At 44.3% G+C, this 24,303-nt stretch overlaps 1 protein-coding gene across 1 annotated transcript in view; it reads left to right on the plus strand.

The window, feature by feature from the left end:
- Window positions 1-24,303, plus strand: part of TBCA (tubulin folding cofactor A) — a 381,863-nt gene that overhangs the window by 189,174 nt on the left and 168,386 nt on the right. Inside the window, exon 2 of the mRNA XM_069223407.1 lies at window positions 9,599-9,704. Coding sequence (XP_069079508.1) covers window positions 9,599-9,704 — 106 coding nt within the window. The remainder of the gene's footprint in view (window positions 1-9,598; window positions 9,705-24,303) is intronic.

Genomic DNA, 24,303 nt, shown 5'->3' on the forward strand with positions numbered 1-24,303 from the left:
AAGATATGATTCCAATACATAATAGAGCCTTACAAACTTGACATCTAAAGCTTTGAGCTCATCATGCTAATAGACAACAGTGTCAAAGTTAATCATTACCCTTTTAAAAACATGTGCACATGTATCTTCCTCTTATGCATTGTTGGTTAATGCTAAAAACATAAAAAAGCACCATCTAAAGACATTAAAAAAGAAAGGAAAGGACGGAACCCTACCCTCTTTCCCATAATGCTGCAGTAGCAATCCAAATTGCGACCAAGACCTAGGTATAGATAAACTCCTGTGATCACTCCACAATGAAATATTTTAGTTCAAATATATTTCCCCTACATGTCAATATCCTATCATACATATGACTTAACAGTTCTTCAATCTAAGCATAATATTTAAAAATATTATTTCTCCCTGTCATGAACATTTTTATGTTCTGTTAGCAATGTAGGTCGAAAAGGGCTTTAAATAACATACCATCAGTATTTTTGTTTGTGCAGAAAGTTGAAGTTTCCATTTACACGGCCTGCAAGTTCTCAACCTCATATAGTCCAATGTATTATTCCTTCGGTCAAAGTATATTAATTCCAAAAAATGAATCGCAAATATGTGTACATAGTAACCGCTAGCAAAATGTTGTTGCATACACTCACAATCAAGGCCAAACTCAAAAATGTTTATACCCAGACATGTTAAAATCACGATCGTAATTGAAAGCAAAATTAGTACTTCACTCGTATAAGGAAAATTGTAATTGTTACATGAAAACTCTTCCGAGAATGGTGAAGAGGTTCCCCATTTCTTGCTATATAAATTTCCTTCCTGTCATTTGCCTATTGGGCTTTGTGGACTAGCAATTTACCCAAATAGATGAGAAATCAGACGGCTGCATATTGCCATGTGTATGTTTGGTGCCACCATTGTGGCTCGTTAACGCTAGCTTACTTCACATTATCTAATATCCATTGAAAGGAGCAAACACCCTCGTACAGCGCTCATTGACTGCACAATGGCTGGCAACTGATGTATTTGTCATAATTATTTGGCATTTTTGTTGTGCCATCTTGATGGTTTCTGCGAGATCTACTATCTATAGAAGAGCTTCTGTTTAGAGAATGCGTTTTTGCCCACTACTGTTTTTTTCTGTTTGTCCTTAAGCATGCGCTGACTCGGCTGCTTACTCATGTGCAATACACATATGCAATTTCAAGGGTCTCGAATGATGATCGGCAGCACCACAATGACGCCCTGTATTTTCAGGATGCTTTCCACTCTGGAGACGCACTCCACCTTCAATGATGCAATGCATTATTCACTAGGATCCTAGTTCTATTCTATTCTTGCGGTCTTATATAATGCATGGCTACCTGAAGACCTTCCAGCACTGTTGCAGACACTGCAGACTAATAGCAGGTGGGAATCGAGCACTAAAAAGCCAGATCTTCAGAGTCTTGTGCAAAGGAAGCTCATGCTACGGAAGACGATGCTCCAGTGGAAGAATATTCCAGAGCTTGGGGGCTGGAAAAGAAGTACACCGCCCCCTCCCCAGCGGGACCTGTAAATCCTAGGGACCTTCAGTAGCTTTGCAGACAAAGAGCAAAGAAATCTACCCGGATGGTAAGGGCAAGCTCAAGGTCTTAGAAGAAAGGGGCCTTTGTTATGAATTGCCCTTTGCATAATACAGAGAGATTTAAACTGCTCTCAGAGTTTCACTGGAAGCCAGTGCAAGTCCATCAGGGCCTTAGAGGCCGAGGCATGTTTAGGAAACTTCATCAGGAGGTGAGCGGCCGCATTCTGCACTATCTGCAACCTCCTGATTACATAGGAAGGGGAGCATAGAAACAGAGCATTCCCATAATCAAGGGGGGGCTAGAACAAGAGCCTGAACGGCCATTTGTCTAGTGATGAAGGGAAGGAGATGGAAGGCCTTCCGCAGCAGTTTTCAAAATGCCCTAGCAGCAATTGTTTTCATTTTTTTTCTTTTTTTTTTTTCTTTTTTTCAATGAGAGTCCATAGCGAGGCCGGAGTCAAGCTAGAATCTAAGTCTTTTAATTGGGTTCTTAGGAGTAGGAAAGTAGCTGAGACTGCCTAAGAAGGGGCTCAAGGCAGGGTTGCTAAGATTGTTTCCCAACAACATGCCCTCAGTTTTGTCTTCATTGAGTTTCAGCTTACAACCCACCATCCATCTGGCAACTTCATGGAGACAGGAAGTCAGAAGTATGCAGCTAGAATTATGTTCAGGGGAAATAGACATGACTAGCTGAGTGTCATCTGCATATGAAACCAACAATAGCACATAAGCTTGGACAATGTCAGCCGAAGGGTGAAGATAGAGGTTTAATAAAGTGGGACTCAAGGAGGATCCCTGGGGCACTCCTCAGCAAGACAGAAAGCTTGCTGAGAGGAAGGGCTGATCCTGGACCTGAAAGGATCTGTTATGCATGAAGGAGGAAAGCGAGTCCAAGGCTTTGGCCCCAATACCGACATTGACGTTCCTCTGCAAGAAAGTAGAATGGTTTATGGTGTCGAAGGCAGCACTAAGATCTAGCAGAATTATAACTGCAACTACCTTGATCCAAGAGGATCCTGAGTTCTCCACCACTGCCAGTAGAGCAGCTTCTGTCCTATGTAGAGGGTGAAAGCCCATCTAAGTGGGATGCAACAGCACATTTGATCCAAGGAAGCCAGAAAGGTGCTTGTTGAGATATTTTTCCAGCAACGTGTAGAACCCCAGCAGCAGAGATAGTAGCATATAATTGCTTAGAATAGCGGGGTCCAAATTACATTTCTTTAGAAGTGCTCTAACAATTGCATGTTTCCATTGATGAGGTACAAGCCCACAAGATACAGAAAAATGTAATAGCTTAAATACAGGAGCAATGACATCGGACCTTTGGCGAATAATGTGCTGGGGAGCGTCCAAGGTCGATCCTGATTTTACAGTGGTTAAGAGGTCCGTAACTGCGTCTACAGTAAGGGGAGGGAGATCTCTTGGGGTTAGTTTATCACTGCCTTCCACAGCTAGCCATTTCTGATCTTGTCTGCTTAAGTGAGAGCTTCACAGATTTCAACATTCGACCAGCTGTTGATCCTGCCTGCTTTGGATAGTCCTTAGATTTTCACACTCTGCACCTGTCGATCCTGTCTGCTTTTAGGTGCTTTCTCAACAGATTTCTGCAGTTAGCAGTTGCCTCTCTTGTCCACTTAGTTGAGCCATTTACATTTTGTCTGCTTTAGTGAGCCCTTCACATCTGGTCTGCTTAGTGAGTCCCTCAAGTCAAACAAGTTAAAGCTGTAGTTACTGCCTGATGTGTTTGGCAGGAAGTACTTCATTTGAAGAGGTGCCAGCAGGTGGGGACTACCTACATTCATTTTTAGTGACCTACACTTCGTTTTCTTCAATAGATTTTGATCCAGAGCAAGAGAGAAAAACATAAAAGGGGGAAAGGAGGAGGAATAGATAGAAAAACTGTGAGGATGGGAGAAAACAAGCATGGAAAAAGAACCTACCTGCAAGAGAAAGATAAGAGGCAGAGGTTCTGGTGGTGGAAGAAAGAGGCATGAGGAGGATTCAACACTACTATGCCTTGGAGTTACGCAGCTTCGATATTCCATAGCGACAGCTGAGGGCTTCTGGGCAAAACTCTGGGCCCTGAAACTTACTCTTTTACTAATTAAGGCGTTTTGACAAGACGTGAGCCGATACAGACCATCCCTGTAAGCTTTTTTTTTTTAGTGTACTTTAAAATAAGAATAGGTAGTCAAAAGGTTATTGAAGTAACCTGGAAGCACAAACGATGGGGGAGATCTATTTCAGAGATTTCATTTCTATTTTTGTCGAATCTTTTAGATCTTTGAGGACTTTGCAAATTACATTATTTTATTAATTTCGTGAATTAGCAATGTGATCATAAATAATTTAATGAGTTGTGATTTTAAAGCAGGGGAAATGGGCAGTCCTACATGTTCTGCATATTGTATTTCATTGAGTTACCTATCCTCACAAAAGTTGCCTTTTGCTAAAATCAGTACAAACAGCTATGCGTTGCGGAATTCAGTTGAACTCGGGTCGCAAGCACGAGGAGTGGTGGCGCTGAGTTTTAAACAAACAATTATTCCCCGCTTCTTGGCACACTAATTTCGTTTTTTGTTTTTTTGTGTAAGAATGTTGGCAATATAAGAAAATGTGACCACCGTCCATTGGCTGCCCGGGCCCTGCCTGCTCGACCACGCGCGCGCGCCTGAAGGGGACAGATTATGATTAATTCCTTGCTTCTAATAAAGGAATCCGTTTCGGACGGGGATATGCTGCTTCTGAAATGGGATTCAGTGGACGCTGGCCTGTATTCCAGACCGTTTATAATTCTACAGTGATGCCTGGCGCCATTTACTGGAGTGTGACCTTGGGCCGGACCCGCAGTCGCCGCCTAAAGTAAAATGAAGCATTGCCACAGCTTTCCTTCTCTCCGGTGTAAGTTAAAAATACCGTGCATGGCTTCTCCGCAGTTTTGCACATTCGAACTGGCTTCTTACCCAGCGGATGCCCTTAATAAAATGACAACAGTAATTTAGTTTTGTCATTTGAACTGGCACTGGCTACATGGCTCAAAACTACAGTATTAAAGCAGTTGAATGTGTGTCGGGTCTAATTCTTTTTTCCATTTTCCAGAGAACTGCGTTTCCATTAACTTTGGGAAAACACGCTAGCAGATTCATTTAAAATAGTTTCAACTCCACCCTTCGAATAAGCGACTTAAACCCCTGCGATAAGGAATTAAGATCAAGGGGCGTTTTTTCATTAGCCTGTCGTTTTGTTATTTGCATTCCGAAGACTGCATTAGGAAACACAACCGTCTCTGCAAGATAACTCCGCTCAAGGAGCCTTAAGACACTTAATGCAGCATATGTTAACTATTACAAGATGCCTTGATGGAAGGGTATTAACATTACTGGTAATTGACATAAAATATGACAAAGTGTTTTAGGCTTTCTGAGCAAAGCAACACACATTATGTAGGAGAGGCCCCATAATGTAACTGATTAATGAAGGATTGCTGAGCCATACGCAGCTGATGGTATGAAAAATGAATTCTTTGTTGTCTGCCGACAACCCAGCAACTGCAGCTGGAAGAAACTATTAGCAAGAATCATTATCAATAGCAATATTTTCAAACTCTATTATAGCAATCAGGCAAGAATTTATTCAATAGATTTAGTTCATTTGGTGGTAATTGATAAATAATCAGAATTTATCAATGTGCTTGCACACATTTCACTAACAATCAAGTGAAAGTGGTCCATTTACCACCTGACTTGGTCCAAATTAGGATTAAATTGATGATCAATTAATCTTAGAAGGGGCAGTGTTGTAGTTTGTGCAGGAGCCGCAGTAAAAGTGGCAAATAAATGGAGTAAAGACAGGAGATTAGTGGAATGAACAGAAATGAGCTGAACCGCTACGGTTCGTGGCTAATGAGCATGCAGCTGGATTGCAAATGGCTGCATTTATAGGGTTGGGATAAATATAAGAAACGCTGCGATTTACATTACCGGCTTGAGCAAAAACAAAAATTGGATTATGGCTGACAACAGGCTCCCTCAGATAGAAGTATCGAGGAAGAGTGACTGCTGCGAACTCTGAGGGGACTGAACGGCGCGGGGATCACGTGCAAACTCCTGGAACCCAGAAAGAGAGCAGTTTCAAGAGAACTGCACACCTCTAAGGTATTCTTTGAAATGTCCTATCTCCAGCTGGAGCTCTTCGAGTTCTAATGTGGCGGTGTAGTTGATGTGCTATTCAGCATCCGTTTAACTCGTAAAAATATATTTTTAATTGTTCAGCTGTTAGCAAGTTCAGTACTACCTTTAACTACAATCTTTACTAACCACAGGAAGACTTGTCATGTGTAACCTTTTTTAAACTCGCACTGAAACTGATTCTTGCAATAGTTCAACCAGACGTGTGCTACTGAGGATATTTAATTTTTGTACACATGGTGCTGTGTTTCACTATCTATTTTACCGATCAGTTTTGAGCAGCGATTAAAATATAGTTATGATAAATTGTACTTAGCAGTTAACCTTTTAGAATTTCCATATTTTAAATATCATCCATTACTAGGGGAAAAGGGAAATATGAGTGCGATTGTTGGGGGCGAGGGGGTACTTTCACCACTTGGAGTCATGGCGGGTACAGTCAGCCATTGATCTTCTGGCAGTCAAGGCAACATGTAATGCACTTTTTACTTCCCACACTCTGATAGCAAGTTCCATAAATGTATTAAGGGTGCCCTGTGTTTACAGTCAGAGGATTTCTATCCATCTTTGAATCGTTTTAAATTACTTTAGAAGAATCCAAGTCCCAATAATATCAATGGCTTTTTTCTGATGTGGTTTTAAATGTAATGTACCAGCAGCAGCTTGGGATCGCGTTTAAAAGCAGCGACTGGCAGACCCGTGTTAGCGTGATTAGCTGTTCGACTAATGTATCGCATAACAGTAACAGAAATGGACAACCAGAATGAAATGCTAGGAAGGATGGTTTTGTGAGTGAGATCGAGTGAAGAGTCAAACTTCACAACTGAATGTGCAGCTGGTGATCATTAGATCTGTTGCTCCTGATCAAGCATCACTGACACGGGAAACAAACGTTGATGAACGAGTCTGTGGAATAAGGCCAGCTAATGATGCCTAGTTTAAGAATTGTACTTTAAAGTGTTTGAAAACTTATTTTTCCTAACTAGTAAACCTAAGTCAGGAGACAGTGTAAATTAAGTACAGGTTAATGGCAGAAGTCTGTTTGCCTTTGGCTGGATTGCAGGACCATGAAGCTCCTTGTAAACTCTGAATCTTTAGCGCAGCACTTTCTGCATCTGCTGGGTATGAATGACTGTGGTAGGACTTTGATGGTAAACAATTTTATTGAGTTCAGTAAGACACTGAGATAATAGAGGGCACATATAAAGTAAACCACAGGGCAGATGTATAAAGTACCTTAGGGCGAATACCCACATAGGAGACAAGATCATAAAATATAGTGAGGTATGAGGCTCATTCCATCTGATCCAGCCATGTCCCCCATGTGCGTTCATGCTTCGAGGGACATCCCCTGGTCTCTCCTGTTGTGCACACAAGTAGACTCCCTGCCTCCACTGCGATAACGCTGGGAGAGCAGGGTTTTTCCATCAGGCTGCTATGTCACATTTAGCCATCATGGTAGCCATTCCCAGGAGTGCCCTGTCTGCTGTCGGACCCCTGGAGCACTCCAGGGCCCCAAGCATCAGAGGTGAGAGTTGCACCTCCCAGCCCAGCACATCTGTCAGTACTCTCACCACGGCGGTCCAGTATCCCTGAATCACCGGGCACAGCCATTCCATGTGGTAGAAGTCGGCAGACGTACGTGAACAGTGAGGACAGGTTAGAATCAGGCAGAAGGACTGCTCTGTGTAGCCTGGCTGGAGTGAGGAAGGCACAGTAGAGATAATAGGTCTAAACCAGGCACAGCCTGGAAGAAATAGTTATCACTGGAGGCGCTATTATAGCGTCCTACCAGTTGTCATCAAGGAGATCGATCCTTCCCTCTCAACGTGCCCCAAGGCGATCCAGTGTCCCGGGTCCATTGATAATTAGGGTACAGTTGATATAAGAGATGCCTCCCCTGCCCAACATGCCCATGAGAAGTTTAGCCTCCAGAGGGTTGAATTCAAGGAGAGAGGCTTTGCGTGGTATGTGGGTGTCAAGCGCATATCGTAGTTGGAAATGTTTGTTAAATTGTGAGGAAGTGAGCGCGTAGGTGTCTTGGAGCTCTTGGAAGGAGTGCATGTGTGCCCCGGACTGCACGTTGCCTAGTTGCGATATACTGATTAGGTCCCATCTTCCCAACTCCTCCAGCGCTCCCATCTCACGCAGCCATGTGCCGTGCCATAATGAGTTTTGGATTGTGGGTTTGGTGTCCCATTTCATATGTCAGTGCATGTCCCTCCAGGCAAGGAAAACCATCCAGATGACCACCAGGATAGTAGCAAGGACTGGGGATCCATATAGCATGGCCATAATCTGAGGAAACCCCAGGGCTGTCAGCTTGTATTGGTAGGTGGGGTCGGGCCACCCCCGGTAAGCTAGTTGTTGTGAAGTTAGGTAATAGAGGTAAGGGTTGTTCATCCCCAGACCTCCATCATAAGGGACATGTTGGCAGTGGTAGGGCCAGGAGTTATACCAGAGGAACGATGATGCAGACTTATTCAGATCTTGGAACCATTGACAAGTCGAGAGTATTGGGAAGTTCTGAAAAACATGGAGGAACCTCAGCCGCATCATCGTTCTATAGGGCAATACTACCCTTCATGTTCAGCGGAAGGAATTGCCGTTTATTCAGGTCCTCTTTGTGTTTTTGCATCAAGGGTCCGAGGTTGAGACCAGATGAGTTCAGGGTGGAATGCTACCCATATACCCATATACCCAGATATCAGAAGCTGAGGCGGCGCACGGGGATGCCAGTCTGCCAGGGTACGCAGCCTCTAGTCTGGCCAGGTGCACTATGTGGTAGGACTCTTAAGATGAGATTTGTTTGAGTGTAGACTTGAATTATGTTGTTGCAACACATTAATTATTGGAAAATGTACAGCTAGTACCTCATTTGAGACAGTCTAACGAGCCATCAAAATGTACTATTTAACCACTTGTTCCTCTTGTGCAGCATACCTCAAAGGGAATCATCACGAGTTACAGCAGTGTCCTGAGTCTAGATCAGCTATTTTCATATCACAGTTGCACCAGTTAGATATCTGTTATAATATGTCGGTGATGCTGTGTACAAATATTGACAATGTGTTTAGGCAAGAGGATGTGATGAGGAAATTATGACAATTGTCGTATTGTATTAATTTTGATGCCACTATCGGAATAGCAACGGAGGAGGGAAGGCCAAGAGCACGGGAGACAGGAGCAGACTCTTGGCAATTAAATTAATCGCATTGTCTAATCTTAACATGGATAAGATATATATATACTTCACAAACGGAAAGGCCTCTTCACTTCTCGCTTACCTGCAATTCTTCCCAATTTATATTTGAAATGGTGCCAATAATTTTGTGCACCTGGCTCCATTTACTAGATACGCCGAAAAGGGGCTTCTGATGTGGTCATATGAAAGGAATTAATGTGTCTCAATGGCGATATTTGGAGTAAACATACAAACCCTGTTACAATGTATTTCAGTTTATTTCAATCACAGGTGCCTCACCTGACAGTGGGTTGGGGGGGGGGGGGTCTCTCCAGATGTTCATCAGTAATGTCTCCAAATTCCACCTAAGAAAAATCCAACGCCACTTTAAAAAGACCATCCTTGTATTATTTTGCTCTTTGAAGATGCTTTCTAGTAGTGTGAGCCAGAAACAAAAGCACAAAACGTTGGGTAAAGTCTTAATTCGCTTTTTACTTTCAAAGTAAGTAGTCACTTTAAGGTTTCAAAAATTTAGCACCAGAGAAAATTCCTAACGAAAATAAAAAATGAACATATAAAGATAAGGCTGAATACGTAGACATATTTTCTGAATGTGGAAAATATATTAAGCCCATTTCCAATGTTTTATTTTTTTATTATTGGCAGATTGGTGAAAGAGAAGGCAATGTATGAAAAGGAAGCAAAACAACAAGAAGAAAAAGTTGAAAAACTGAAAGCTGAAGGCGGAGATGAATACGTCATAAAAAAACAGGTATTGCTTATGTAAAGCTGAGGTCGGTGGTAGTGTCTCAAGCACGTCCATCCAGTTCTGTAGAATCCCTACAGGTTTTTGAATGCTAGTTGTTCAACCTAATTTATTTTCAGCATTTTGGGAATAAATTGATGGTTCTTGAGTGTCTGGGGAATTCTACCATAAAACCAGACTGTCTTTTTCAAGTGCTTGTTTATTTCCTAAGTTGCTTCTTGCCAGTGAAACCACTGAGATTCAGAAAGGTGAAAGGCGTAGTCGACCTGTTCAGATTAAAACCTGTGACCATATCTGTTCTTTTCAAATAACTCTTTATTGATTTTGCACATATGAAACAGTTCGTAAACAGAAACATCATATTGTCATACCTTGTTCTCACACATAATGTCCATTCATGCTTTTTACCACCGGTAGGTGGTAAACAAGGCCCAGAGTCTGTTTAGTGCGATTCATTGCCTTAATGTATTCCTGTCCTCTATTCTCCCTCACATGGAATATTTCCCCTGTTGCACCTTTCACCCATCTATAGCTAGTCCAAATTGTTGGCTTTCTCTACTCTCATAAGTTATCCTTTATGCCCCCATACACTGGTCCATGCCTTATCACCATGGTCAATACTGGGAGGGCTGTTACCATTTTCCTATTTGCTGGCAATATTCCTGTTCTCAGTCATCAGCCCTAACAAGCATAATGTTAGCTTCATTTTTAACATGTCTGTCATTCAGTATGCCCGAGATAACAAATTGTGGTGTTAGTTGGCACCTCCTTTCCCAGCATCAATGATAACATATTTTTCACTTTGCTCCAGAATGTTTGCATTACATTGGATCCCCAAATCATGTGTAGAAAATTCCCTCTTCTGTCCCATATCTCAGGCATGTATCGCCCTCCACCAGCCCAGTCTTGAATAATATAGTCCTATTGTAATATGCCCTATAGAGTATTTTTACCTCAATGCGGTAGAGCGTTGCTTGGATTGCCATCTCTCTTCCTTACAATAAAATTGCTTCACAGTTTTAACCTCCATCTGCTCCCAATCTTTGCATCTCTGTCTGAGACCTGTCAGGCAGTCTCTGGTATTATTTATTATAATTTTTTTGTATGGCAGACACTGCTTCTTTAGTCAGATCATCGAATAGGGATCTGTATTCGAGGTGGGAAGCTTTGGGCTTCTACAATAATCCAGGAAATACTTTGTCAGACAGTGACAAAGTGGCAGGTATCTGTAAAGTTCAGTTTAAGGTGGTTCATAGTTTTCTTGCATGTGGGCAAATGTTTTAAGGCCATCTTGTGCCCAACTAAGTCTCCCAGTTTGGAAGTGCCATAGAGTTCCCATTTTTTGAAGCCTCTCAATGACAACACCTCACTGTGCAACCATAGTGTGTTTCTCTTCTAATTTTCTTCTTTTTATCCAGGTCATGCTAAGGCCTCTTTCCACACTTTGATGACTGCTTATGTGGTTGCGGAGAGTGCAGGTTCACATTTCCCTCTATAAATGTAGAGATTATGGGCCTGATTACAACTTTGGAGGACGGTGTTAATCTGTCCCAAATGTGACGGATATACCACCTACCGTATTACGAGTTCCATAGGATATAATGGCACTAGTAATACGGTAGGTGGTATATCCATCACATTTGGGACGGATTAACACCGTCCTCCAAAGTTGTAATCAGGCCCTATATGTTTTGTGTCCCATAGCGATTCTGTTCAACGTAATGAATAAAATCCCTACCAGTGTGTGCAACAATCCATTCTTTCAGCAGCTGGGGTGCCCAGTACTATTTTTGAACGTTTATTAGCTCTATCTTTGCAGTGTATACTATTCTGCATAGAGAGGTAAATACAGTTCGGGGATGGGGAGCCTCCATCCCTTAGCAGGATCGTAGTTCACCTTCTAGCTTTTTTAAGATGTCACCACACGTTACATAGAAGACATTCAGTTGGACATATATAAATTTGAAGTGGGAGATCATATTGAATATGGTTGCTCTTCCTCTTGGAGAGATTTGGAGTTTCCTCCTGAGTTACATATCACCTTGGAACTTGGTCATTATTGCTTATAGTTTTCAGTTATAGAATAGCTCTTTGTCTAAGGAAATTTCAAAGTCCATCTTTCCTGACTCTGATATCCCTAGATGAGGTTCTTTCCAAAAGTTCCCATGCAAGAAGGGTTAATTAAACTAACTGATTTTTTAAAATTTTTATGAAACAGCTTTATTGATTTTATTACTGAACAAAAAGCCAACACGGCAGAACACCACTGGCCACAATACACTTCTCCTGGATGAGCACTGCACAGATAAATCGTTTGCACTGGACTTACAATCCCCATATATTCTATACACAGTCTTGGGTTTGCTACCTCCCGCTCAAACCTAGTGTCCACATCCCTGGTCTTCCTCCCAGGATCCCGTCCATCTCCCCCAGACCCGCTCATGTTTCGCCAGACAGCCCCGCGCTTCGTTGACCAGTTTTTCTTGAGAGGCGCACCAGTCTAGTCCTCAGCGCCACCTCTCCAGCGTAGGGGCTGACTCCGCTCTCCAGCCTGATGCAATGTCCCTCTTGTCCACCAAACATGCCATCCCTACAAAAGTGTGTTCTGCCCTGCTGGAGCCCACTCCCTCAAGAATTCCCAGCAGGACAGGGATGGGGGCAGGCTCCATCTCCTCCTGCAACACCCTGGACACCTTCGCTAACACAGTGCGCCAGTAGACAACGATCTCGGGGCTTGTCCCCACCATATGGAAAAAGTCTGCGGACGGGTTCGCACACCGTGGGCACTCCGCCTGCCGCCTAAGGCTGGCCGCATGCAGCCTTCCAGGGGAGAGATATGCTGCATGAAGAAAATAAGTCTGCACCAGTTTCAATCTTGAGGACATAGTCAACAATGTCGAAGCCATCAGGGCGTCTCTCCAGTCCTCCTCCGTCATCGGGCCCACCCAGTGTTCCCATCTGGCACGAAGCGTATCAAGTGGCTGCGATATATTTGTAGTCAACATGCGGTATATACGCGACACCCCCCCCCCCCCTTTGCCAAGGTGTCCCAAAAGTGTCTTGGTTTCCACAGGACTAAATTCTGGGAGTACCGATCCCACCTGAAGGGCGTGACGGAGCTATAAGTATTTATGGAACTGGGTCTGACTGAGCGAGAATTGCTGTTGAAGTTCCTGGAAGGACCGCATGTGCGTGCCCACCCAGATGTCTCCGAGTACCAATAAAATCCCACCTATGGAATCCCCAGAGCGCCGAGACCTCCCTCAGCCATGCACTCTGCCACAATGGGGTATGTTGGGTAAGCCGACGCCACCAAACCGACGCGTGCTGCGCCGCCCCCTACCCTATAAGCACCACCCTTGTCACCTCAGGAATCCCACGGGACACAGGGGCCCCATAGAGCCTCCCAAACAAGCCAGGGAAACCAATGGACAGGAGCTCAAATTGATAGGCGGGTCCGACCATCCACCCCCCAACCAGTCGTTGATTACCAGCAGGTGCATTGCTAAGTGATAAAGGTGAAGACTGGACATCCCCATTCCGCCCTCGTAGACATCCCGCTGACAGACCCGAAGCGCCACACGCGGACGGGACCCGTGCCACAAAAACTATCGTGCCGCTGCGTCCATGTCAGCGAACCACCGTCTGGGTACTTGATAAGGGAAGTTTTGAAGTAGGTAAAGAAACCGGGGGAGGACCATCATCTTATAAAGAGCAATCCGCCCAAGGATATTGAGCGGAAGGGATCTCCATCTCTGGAGGTCCTCTCTGCCCTGCCTGACCAGAGGCTTGACATTTAGGGCCCATGCCAGCCCCGGCAACAAGGCTATGTAGATCCTCAAGTACCGGAAGCTGTTTAGTTTGATAAGAATGCTGTGCTGCCAGTCGTAGCAATCCCTCGAGTTGTTGAGCGGGATCAATAAAGATTTGCTAGGATTAACCACAAGGCCTGATGCTTCCGCAAACAGCCCCAGAAGCTGCATCACCCTGTGGCCACTACCGGCCGTGTTAGCCATGTACAAAAGGACGTCGTCCGCATACACCGCTATACGGTCCTCCCTCCCGGTAGGCCACGACTATCCCTCGACCAGGGGATCCTCCCAAATGAGTTTCGCCAGGAGCTCCATCGCCAAGCCGAAGAGAAGCGGGGAGAGGGGACAATCCTGACGGGTCCCCCTGCGGATAGGAAACCGATCCGAGACCGCACCATTGACCTGCACCCGGGCCGACGGGGTAGAGTAAAGGAGATCCACTAACGCACAGAACCGTGGCACAAGCCCCATCCTCGCAAGGACACCACATAGGTATGACCAGTCTACCGTATCAAATGCTTTTTCAAAGTCCACCAGCAGGAGCGCCAGCAGAGGAGTAAGAAGAGCCCTGCCTTGGGGGAGGAGGGGGTGGGACGTAATGGTTACATCCTCTGCACAGAAGGGGTTAATTCAAAGAGGATAATCTTAGAGAAAACTATACTTGTAGCAATATTGTCTTTGCACATTTGTTAGTTATTTTTGTGATAGCCTTAGACGATTAAGTTTAAAGTCCTTAACACTGTGTCACAGATGTTCATCATGCGAACGCTCAGAAATATACGGACTCATTCATAAATACTAGCTGTGATGGGAATCAACAGTATACATGCTGCGTTGCTATTTACAGTATTGAATGAAAGTCAAAACCATTTTTACTTTTGATGCATTTTTTTCTTTTTCCATGTGTCAAAAAACCACGCCCGTAGTGGTTTTCATCAGTGTTGAACTAGCAGACTACGTATCCTTCTGAATCCATGCCTTCCACTGACGTGTAAACAGGAACCCGAAAGACATTTGAAGTTGATATGGTCTTAACCAGGTGGAACAGTGTATTCTGGATGTGTACCTTACTCTTCCATAAAATATTTTATTTTTATTTGTGAATATAGTTTTTGTTTCAGAAATGCTGCACATGGTGGTCTATTAGGTCATTGGTGGTGGAATGTTTTCATAGAAAGATTGTGAAGGTGGTTGTTGATAAATGGGACAATCAATTGATAGTACAATAAAAGTATAGCTCATGGAACAATAAGGCCAATGAAGACAGTGGTTTGTCTACAATGACTCAACTGTTGGTCAAGTGACGAAGAAGGGCTTAAATGTCATATTTGGGTGCCAAGAATAGCAGTTTAGCAATAAAACTACATCTCAACACCCTCATTTTTCTATATCACGCAGATGTATCACTATGGGGAAATGTCTGGAACAACGATTACGTTGTTAACGCAAGCGGAACCTCGCTTGCATTAGCAACAACTCCCTTTCTCTCTGCCTTAAACACACATGTGCTGAACAACGCACATATGTGGTTAAGGCAGAAAAAAAGGGCCGTTAACGGTCAGTTAAGTTGGGCTGGGGCATGGTTGGGGAGTAGTTATTAGGTGTGGGGTGGATTAAGGGCTTGGGGTGGGGTAGTTTGGTATTTTAGGGGTGGGGTGGAGGATCGGGGTAGTTCTGGTTTTAGGGGCGGGTCTGGGTAGCTCTGGTTTTTAGGGGTGGGAGATTGGGGCAGTTCTGTTTTTAGGGGCGGGGAGGTCAGGGCACTTTTATTTTGGGGGATGGGGCGCGGTAATTTGATGTTGTGGGTGATTGGGGTGATTTGTGTTTTGGGGGTGGGGAGTGGGGGAATCAGGGTAGTTCGGTTTTGGGGTGTGGCGGGGTCGGGGTATTTTTGGTTTTGGCGGTGAGGGATCGGGGTACTTTTGGTTTTGGGTTGAGGGATCAGGGTAAGTTTGGTTTTGGCGTTGGGGGATCGGTGTAAGTTTGTTTTTTGGGGTGGGGGATCGTTTTTTTTTTTTTTGGGGGGGGTAAAGGTTCTGCGTAGTTTGGTTTTTGGAGGTGGGGGATCAGGTTAGTTTGGTTTTTGGGGGTGGGGGATGGGGTTAGTTTGGTTTTTAAAGGTGGAGGGTGGGGGATCGGGGTAGTTCTGGTTCTTGGCAGTGTGGGGATCGTGGTAGTTTTGTTTTTAGGGTCGGGGTCAGTTGTTTTGAGGGCGGTGGGGGAGGTCGGGGAAGGGTTTAGGGCTCAGGGTGGGTGGGAGGTATCTGTGGGAGTTTTGTTTTAGGGGTGGTGGGGTGGGGGTAGTTTTAGTATTAGTGGTGGGGTACTTCTGGGCCTTAGGGTAGGTGGGGTGGTCTCATGCCAGAACCACACGTCATTCCCACACATGCCTTTACTATGCATGCTTTTACAATGAAAAATCATAAAGGCATGCGTGTTAAAGGCACTCGTGGTAACAACGTGGTTGTTGTTCCAACCGCGTTGTTCAGGCTTGCGTGGTTCTAGCATTCGTAGTTCCATCATACATTCATCACTAGGTCCTCTTGAAGCTGTGTGCCTCCAGAGCAGAAAAAGTGCCACAAATTAGATGTAGGTGATGTAGGAAAATCTTTACCGTGTATCTTGATAGGGCAAAATGCTCTGGTGTTTTTCACATCTAGCACTGGGGGTTGCTCAAATGAGGTTTAAAGGCCTTCGTTGTTAGTACTTTAGAATCCTTCATACCCAGCTGCCTCTCTTAGCGCATACTCTGACAGGAAGTAAATGCTGCTACTTTGGAAGTGGGGCAGGTTTATTTGGCATTGTGAGGAACTCTTCTCAAAGTCCTCTAAAACTGGATTGCTATTGCTGCCTTAAATCTTGCTTCTTTAGTTCCATACTTTTTAATCGGACAACATGAGAATTTAAGAGCCTGGCTGGAGAGTAGAACAAGGTAAGAGGAAGAGCAAGATATTCCACTTTGGCAGTATCTTGTCTACTGTTTGTGCGATATTTTGTCTAGTCATAGCGATGTAAGCTTTTCTGAACATGGTCCGAGCATAGCAAATTTGTGGGTCTTGTGGATCCACTGGTGTTGGAAAATCGAGTGGCGAGGCATGCAGGGAGCTCATTAGCCAAGTGCAAATAGGACACTAAAAATGCACAGTTGTCTGCAGGATAGCGCATACATCGTTGGCTTCCTTCTTGCTAGAAATGGGGTCTTTGGTTTGCAGTCAGGTTATCCCCCCCTGTCCAAGCAAGGACCCTCACTCTAGTCAGGGTAAGTCACACACAATCCAAATTATCCTGTGCCCACCCTCTGGTAGCTTGGCACTGAGCAGTCAGTCTTAACTTAGAAGGCAATGTGCATAGTATTTGTGCAATAAATCATGCAATAACACAGTAGAACACCACAAAAATACACCACACAGTGTTTGGAAAAATATATATTTATCTGGTAAGATGCAGGTCAAAACGATTAGGATGCAATAAGCATATTTTGAAATATCACTGTAAAAAAATGATATAAAGTGTCTTTAGTCTTGTAAAAGCAACAAATGTCTCTTGCAAGCACAAAGTACCTGGTTTGTGTTCAAAATCTCCACAAGGAACCGCAGAGGAGGACATGCGTGGAAAACAGGGAGGTGTGCGTCAATTTCTCGTTGTTTATTTTTTACGTAGGGAAGGCTTTGCTTCGATTTTCGGCGCGCGGACTTGGATCCCTTTCGGGTTGCGGGGTTTTCAGATGCCCCAGGGGATGATGCGTTGAAAACCTGCGCTTGCAGGACGAAGTCATGGGCTGCGTCGATCCAGTGGGCATTGCGTGGAAATTTCTACTGCACGGCAGGCGCTGCGTCGATTCCTCTCAGGAAGTCGGGCTGTGTCGTACCGACTCGGCTTTGTATCGATCCAGTGGGCTGTGTGTCGAATTTCAGGTCGCCACGCTGGCGCTGCGTCGATCTTCTCCTTGTGAAGTCGGGCTGCGTCGTTCCGGTTTGGCGTGCAGTAATTTTCTTACCGCAATGCAGGCTGTGCGTCGTTTTCTGCATACTGTGTGTCAATTTCCACTGCACAGGGAGTTCTTCTTACAGGAATGAAGTCTTTTTGGTCCTGAGACTTCAGGGAACAGGAGGCAAGCTCTATCAAAGCCCTTGGAAAGCACTTCTCACCCCAGCCAGAGAACAGCAAGGCAGCAGCCCTTCTCAGAAAGCAGTCAGGTGAGTCCTTTGGGCAGCCAGGCAGTTCTCCTTGGCAGGTTGCAGTTTCTGGTTCAGGGTTTCTTCTCCAGGAAGTGTCTGAGTTGGTGGGGCAGATGCCCTGTTTAAATGCCCAAATGTGCCTTTGAAGTGGGGGAGACTTCAAAGAGTGGCTTAGAAGTGCACAAGGCCCCCTTTCAGTGCCATCCTGTCTGCCAGGGTCCCAGTAGGGAGTGTGGCAGTCCGTTGTGTGAGGGCATGCTACTGTCCTTTGACATGTAAGTGTCAGGCCCTCCATCCTCCCAGCCCAGGAAGACCCAGTCAATATACAGATGTATGCAAGTGTGGCTGAGCATCCTGTGGTTTGGGTTATCTGAGTGAATGCACAAGGGAGCTGTCAACTGAACCTAGCCAGACGTGGATTGTGAGGCACAGAAGGATTTAAGTGTAGAGAAATGCTCAGTTTCTAAAAGTGGCATTCCTAAAATAGTAATATTAAATCCAACTTCAACAGTCAGCAGGATTTTGCATTACCATTCTGGCCATACTAAATATGACCTGGTTACTCCTTTCATATCCGAAGCTACCACTCAAACAGTATATGAGGGTAGCCCTAATGTTAGCCTATGAAAGGAGCAGGTCTCACAGCAGTGCAAAACAAATTTAGTAGTTTTACACTACCAGGACATGTAAACTACACAGGTACATGTCCTGCCTTTTGTCTACACAGCACCATGTCCTATGGGTTACCTAGGGCCTATCTTAGGTGTGACTTATGTGTAGAAAAAGGGGAGTTTTAGGCTTGGCAAGTTCTTTTAAACGCCAAGTCGAATTAGCAGTAAAACTGCACCCACAGGCCTTGCAATGGCAGGCCTGAGACATGGTTAAAGGGCTACTTAAGTGGGTGGCACAAGCAGTGCTGCAGGCCCACTAGTAGCATTCAATATACAGGCCCTGGGCACATAGTGCACTTTACTAGGGACTTCTAAGTAAATTAAATAAGCCAATTGGGTATGATCCAATGTCATCGTGTTTTAAGGGAGAGCGCATATGCACTTTAGGACTTTGTGCACTTTACCACTGCTAACCAGTGGTAAAGTGCACAAAGTCCTAAAACCAGCAAAAACAGTGTCCAAAAAGTGGAGGGAGGCAGGCAAAAAGTTAGGGGTGACCACCCTAAGGATGTCGGGTCTAACACTTCTTCTGTAGCTTTAGATTTGTTATGGCACTGTGCGCCAGTTTCTCACATGTTAATACTGTAGGAAACATATGACCAAATGGGCATTAGCTACTATATGAAAGGTTTTGCTTGACCTGTAACCTGTGGCTCTTGCCATAAAGAGCTGCATCTAAAATCATTTTGATGCCTTAATACTGTCCCCTTTAAATGGAAAGCTCGAAATGCCATGCTGCAAGTGTAGTCAGCCTCCCACTGCCTACTTTGTATGACAAAGACTGTCACTAGGGTGATATTAAAGCTATAGCTTTGAAGATCTTTGAAGGAAGCTGTAAATTGGTATTGTCGATTGTTGTCTGAAAATATATCTTGGAAGTTATTTTGACAAATTATCCTGTATACATTTTTTTCCATTCAACTTTGCCATTATTTCTGCAAGGCCCATTGCTAACTCAAAAATCTTGTAGAAGCACTCAAGCTTAATAATCTAATTCTCTATCCTGGAATGTTCCAAACCATTATTATAGCAGCCTATTTGAAATAAATCAAAATCTTACTCTGAAGATGCTTAATGCCCAAGTGGAAAGTGTAGTTGAACCTATAGAGGACTGACGCTGCCACAACTGGTCTTGCAGCCTGTGACTCTGTCCCACTTCGGATTGGAGTGCGCCCTGGTGAATCGTTGAGTTGCATATTTGTGCCCACCAAGGAATGAGTGGTTCTCTTTTACATAAAGAAACTAACTTCTCTGTTTGTGAAAGACAGTGTAGGGGTATTTCTTTGTTAGAGTGCCTACTTAAGATTTCAAGGTTGCATTATGTGACGGGTCCATAGTTCTCACAGTATACAGTTCAGAAGGCGTGACAGCGTTCGTTATGTTCATCAGCAATCCATGTGCTTTTAGAGCATACCTCTGAGATTTATACTGAGCTGTATTCTAAAGAAAAATAACATCAAATGTCTGGTCTCAGTCATAACGAGAAACCAAAAACCCTCCAAGCTAGCCCCTGTCCTTTAGAACCACCCTCTACCTACAAAGGCTTCCAAAATATTTGTCCCCCAGAAACAAACTCAACAGGTCCTCAAACACAGAGGGTAAAAGAAAATTCCAAAGTGCCAGCTGAGGCTCCTTGAAGACTGCACCCAGAAGTAAAACCAGATCAGTTTGGTATCCTATGGCTGTCGCCTGCTTCACCAGTGAATGAATATCAAATCCCAGTGTAAGTAATAGTCTCTTTTTGTGCCAAGAGGTTTATGCAGTGCTGCAGGCTAGACATACGTCAAGTTAATTAAAATCTGGCTTTTGATAAATGTCTTTAATATGCAATTTTAGAAAGTGTTTGAGGTCTCGATTTATTGGTACAGGACAAGTATAGGACTACCACTGTCCTTCCATACCTAGGTAAGATCTTGTAGGCCCTTGTGAACACACAACACTTTTTACCTATATGACCATTTCCTGTTCGACTCTACGCTGTACCATGACACTAAACAAAGGGGTCCCTCAAAGCTCCCCCTTGATCCCCATCTTTTTCAACATCTATGTGGCACCCCTTGCCCAAATAGTCAAATCTTATGGCTGTGAAGTCATCTCATATGTGGATGACACTCAATTGATCATTTCTTTGGGACATAATGCAGAAAATGCCAAAAGGAGAGGTGCTTAATGTATGAGGAAAGTCGCCTCATGAATGATTTCAAATTGTTTACAGGTTAATGGTGATAACAGCGAGATTCTGCTGTTTGGAAAGGCCCAGGCCCGCTTGTCAGATGAGTGGTGGCATTCTGAGTTAGGCTTTGCTCCTCGCGACAAGAAGGCAGTAAAAGATACTCAGCATTCTGGTTGACGAGAATCTCTCTGTGAGAAAACAGATTATGTCTACATGTGGCGCCTGCCTTGGTATTTATTATGCGCATGCGCAAAAAAGTGTTCCAGTGGCTCCCGCTGAGCTTGAGGAGACCTATTCAAGCGCTCATTGTGAGTGGCCTTGATTATGGGAGTGCCCTCTTGGTAGCTGCTCATGAGCTGCTTCTCTCTAAACTGCAAGTAGTTCACAATAGCGCCACATGTCCGGTCTGCAAGCCCCCTTCTGGTTCTCCTTAAGAGCCTACACTGAAACGCATTCACTGGCATCCTTTGAAAATAAATATGCCGCCTGTTTACGCTTCTCGCTCTCATTCACAAATCTTGGTCTGGCAAAGGCCCAATTTGTCTTCATGAGAAGCTTCTTCCTTACCTATCCTGAAGGAACCTCAGATCTAAGGATCCATTTATTGTTATGTCCCTGCTTGATCCGTACCAGGGGTGTGGAATTTATTAAAATATCTACTTGTCCAGGGGACAGGTTGCTTCTCAAATCTACTTGTCCTGTAAAAAGATCTACTTGTCCCTTTGGTGCCATGTAGTGTGGCGACAAATTATGGCAGCAATCTCATTATGTAAGAGCTCTGATAATAGCCTCTCTTATTATGCCAAGGCTACTACCATAGTAGGGCTTGAATACTTGCAGTTTCAATCCCTACTGTAGCAGTTTCCTTATTTTGCCACCTTTCTGCAGATCTGCATACTGGGGCTGGAGGAAGCAGTAAGCAATAGTTCCAGGGCTAGAATGCCTTTGAGTCTGCAAACCTACTAACCTGCATGTTTTAAAGATTTTCACCAGCTTCTCTCTAATATTTTCCCATAATAAGAAAGGTTGGACATTTACTCCTGACAATTGCAGAATTAGAACTTCTTCCAGGGTTGGGAAGAAAGTGGCCGGAGGGAAAATGAACTTGCAAATGCTCAATAGATTTTCACATGAGCAAATCTACACATGCGTATTTACCCATGCTAAAATACAGTTCACAAATATTTTATAGGGGTACGACATATACCATGGGTGCACTTTTGTGACTTTAAGAATTTGGGGCCACATGTAGGTAGGTTCAGATTTGCGACCCGCAAATTGCGAGTCAGAGTGACTTCCAATTTGCGAGTCGCAAATCCGAATGTAGGATGGTGTCCCTGACACCATCTGTGATTCGCAAGCGCTTTGCAAATGCCCACCTAGTGAATAATCATGAGGTGGGTCGCAATTTGCAACCCCCTTGCGAATAGCGGCCCTCACAGGGATGGTGGCCTGCTGGAGACAGCAGACCACCATGTCTGTGGCTGCTTCCTTAAAGGAAAACGAGATGCATTACAAAAACGCGGCACACAGCAATCTCTGGCCCGAGATAGTGGCTCAGAGAAGATTCGGTACTGAAACTGTCGGCACCGAGAGAGCACGACGCCGAAAGTAAAAAAGGTTTCGTCGGAGCCGAAAAAAGCAGCCGAAAAGGTTTCGGTACCAAAATATCCGGCCTCGGAACCGAAAACAAGTTCCTACACTGAGGAACAAGGACTGTCCACACAAATGAAGACACATAGATTTGGACAGGAATTACAGGCAATAGAACCAGATCACACACAAAGACGGCTCTTTATTCAAAAAGATACAGGGAAGATCAGCACTCTTCCTCCAGTCAAAATGAAACGCAAGCTTGCCTTTCAAGACAAAGACAAACAGCCACACGCAAAGGTTGCTAAACAAGTAACACCGCCACCATCCCCACATCACTCTCCGCAACCATCACCGGTAGCCACTCCACCAATGATGCAATCCCCAACTCATACAGGAATGAGTCAAGATGACCCTGACGCATGGGACCTTTATGACGCATCAGTGTCAGATAATAGTCCAGAATGCTATCCAACTAAACCATCGCCACCAGAGGATAGTACAGGTTACGCACAGGTGGTGTCAAGAGCTGCGGCATTTCATAATGTCAGCCTTCATTCAGAGCCCATTGAAGACGACTTTCTTTTTAATACACTGTCGTCCACACACAGCCAATATCAGAGTCTTCCTATGCTACCCGGAATGCTAAAACACTCCAAACAAGTGTTTGAGGAGCCTGTTAAAGGGAGAGCCATTACTCCAAGAGTAGATAAAAAATATAAACCGCCACCAACAGACCCAGTGTACATTACACAACAGCTAACACCAGACTCTGTTGTAGTGGGAGCAGCGCGCAAAAGAGCCAACTCTCATACTTCAGGAGATGCACCACCTCCAGATAAAGAAAGTCAAAAATTCGATGCTGCAGGCAAAAGGGTGGCGGCACAGGCAGCAAACCAGTGGCGCATTGCAAATTCGCAAGCTTTGCTAGCCAGATATGATAGGGCCCATTGGGATGAGATGCAACACCTTATTGAACATTTACCCAAGGAGTTCCAAAAAAGAGCGCAGCAAGTAGTAGGAGAAGGACAGGGTATCTCCAATAATCAGATACGGTCAGCAATGGATGCTGCAGACACAGCTGCTAGAACTGTCAACACAGCAGTAACAATAAGGAGACATGCATGGCTGCGTACATCAGGATTTAAACCAGAGATACAGCAAGCTGTGCTGAATATGCCATTCAACGGACAGCAGTTGTTTGGGCCGGAGGTGGACACTGCGATCGAAAAACTTAAGAAAGACACTGACACGGCCAAAGCCATGGGCGCACTTTACTCCCCACAGAGCAGAGGCACATTTCGAAAGACACAATTTAGAGGGGGGTTTCGAGGGCAAACCACAGAAGCCACAACCTCACAAACAAAGCCCACTTACCAGAGCCAGTATCAGCGGGGAGGTTTTCGAGGACAATATAGAGGTGGACAATTTCAAAGGAATAGAGGAAAGTTCCAAAGTCCCAAAACTCCTCCAAACAAGCAGTGACTTCAAGGTCACAAATCCCCAACACATAACACCTGTGGGGTGGAGACTAACCAAGTTTTACAAATATTGGGAGGAAATAACAACAGACACTTGGGTCTTAGCAATTATCCAGCATGGTTATTGTGTAGAATTTCTCAAATTCCCTCCAAACATCCCACCGAAAACACACAATATGTCAAAACAACATATAGATCTTCTAGGACTAGAAGTTCAGGCATTGGTACAAAAAGAAGCAATAGAGTTAGTACCAAAACAACAAATTAACACAGGAGTTTACTCCCTGTACTTTCTGATACCCAAAAAAGACAAGAGTCTGAGACCTATACTAGATCTCAGAACATTAAATACCTACATCAAATCAGATCACTTTCACATGGTTACATTACAAGACGTAATCCCACTGCTCAAACAACAAGACTACATGACCACACTAGACCTAAAGGATGCATATTTCCATATACCAATACATCCTTCACACAGAAAGTACCTAAGGTTTGTATTCCAAGGGATACATTACCAATTCAAAGTGTTGCCATTCGGAATAACAACTGCACCAAGAGTTTTTACAAAATGCCTAGCAGTAGTAGCTGCACATATCAGAAGGCAGCAAATACATGTGTTCCCATACCTAGACGATTGGTTAATCAAAACCAACACGCTAAGACGGTGTTCACAACACACAAAATATGTCAT

This window comes from Pleurodeles waltl, chromosome 1_1 (assembly GCF_031143425.1).
Source record: "Pleurodeles waltl isolate 20211129_DDA chromosome 1_1, aPleWal1.hap1.20221129, whole genome shotgun sequence".
NCBI classification, from domain to species: Eukaryota; Metazoa; Chordata; class Amphibia; order Caudata; family Salamandridae; genus Pleurodeles; species Pleurodeles waltl.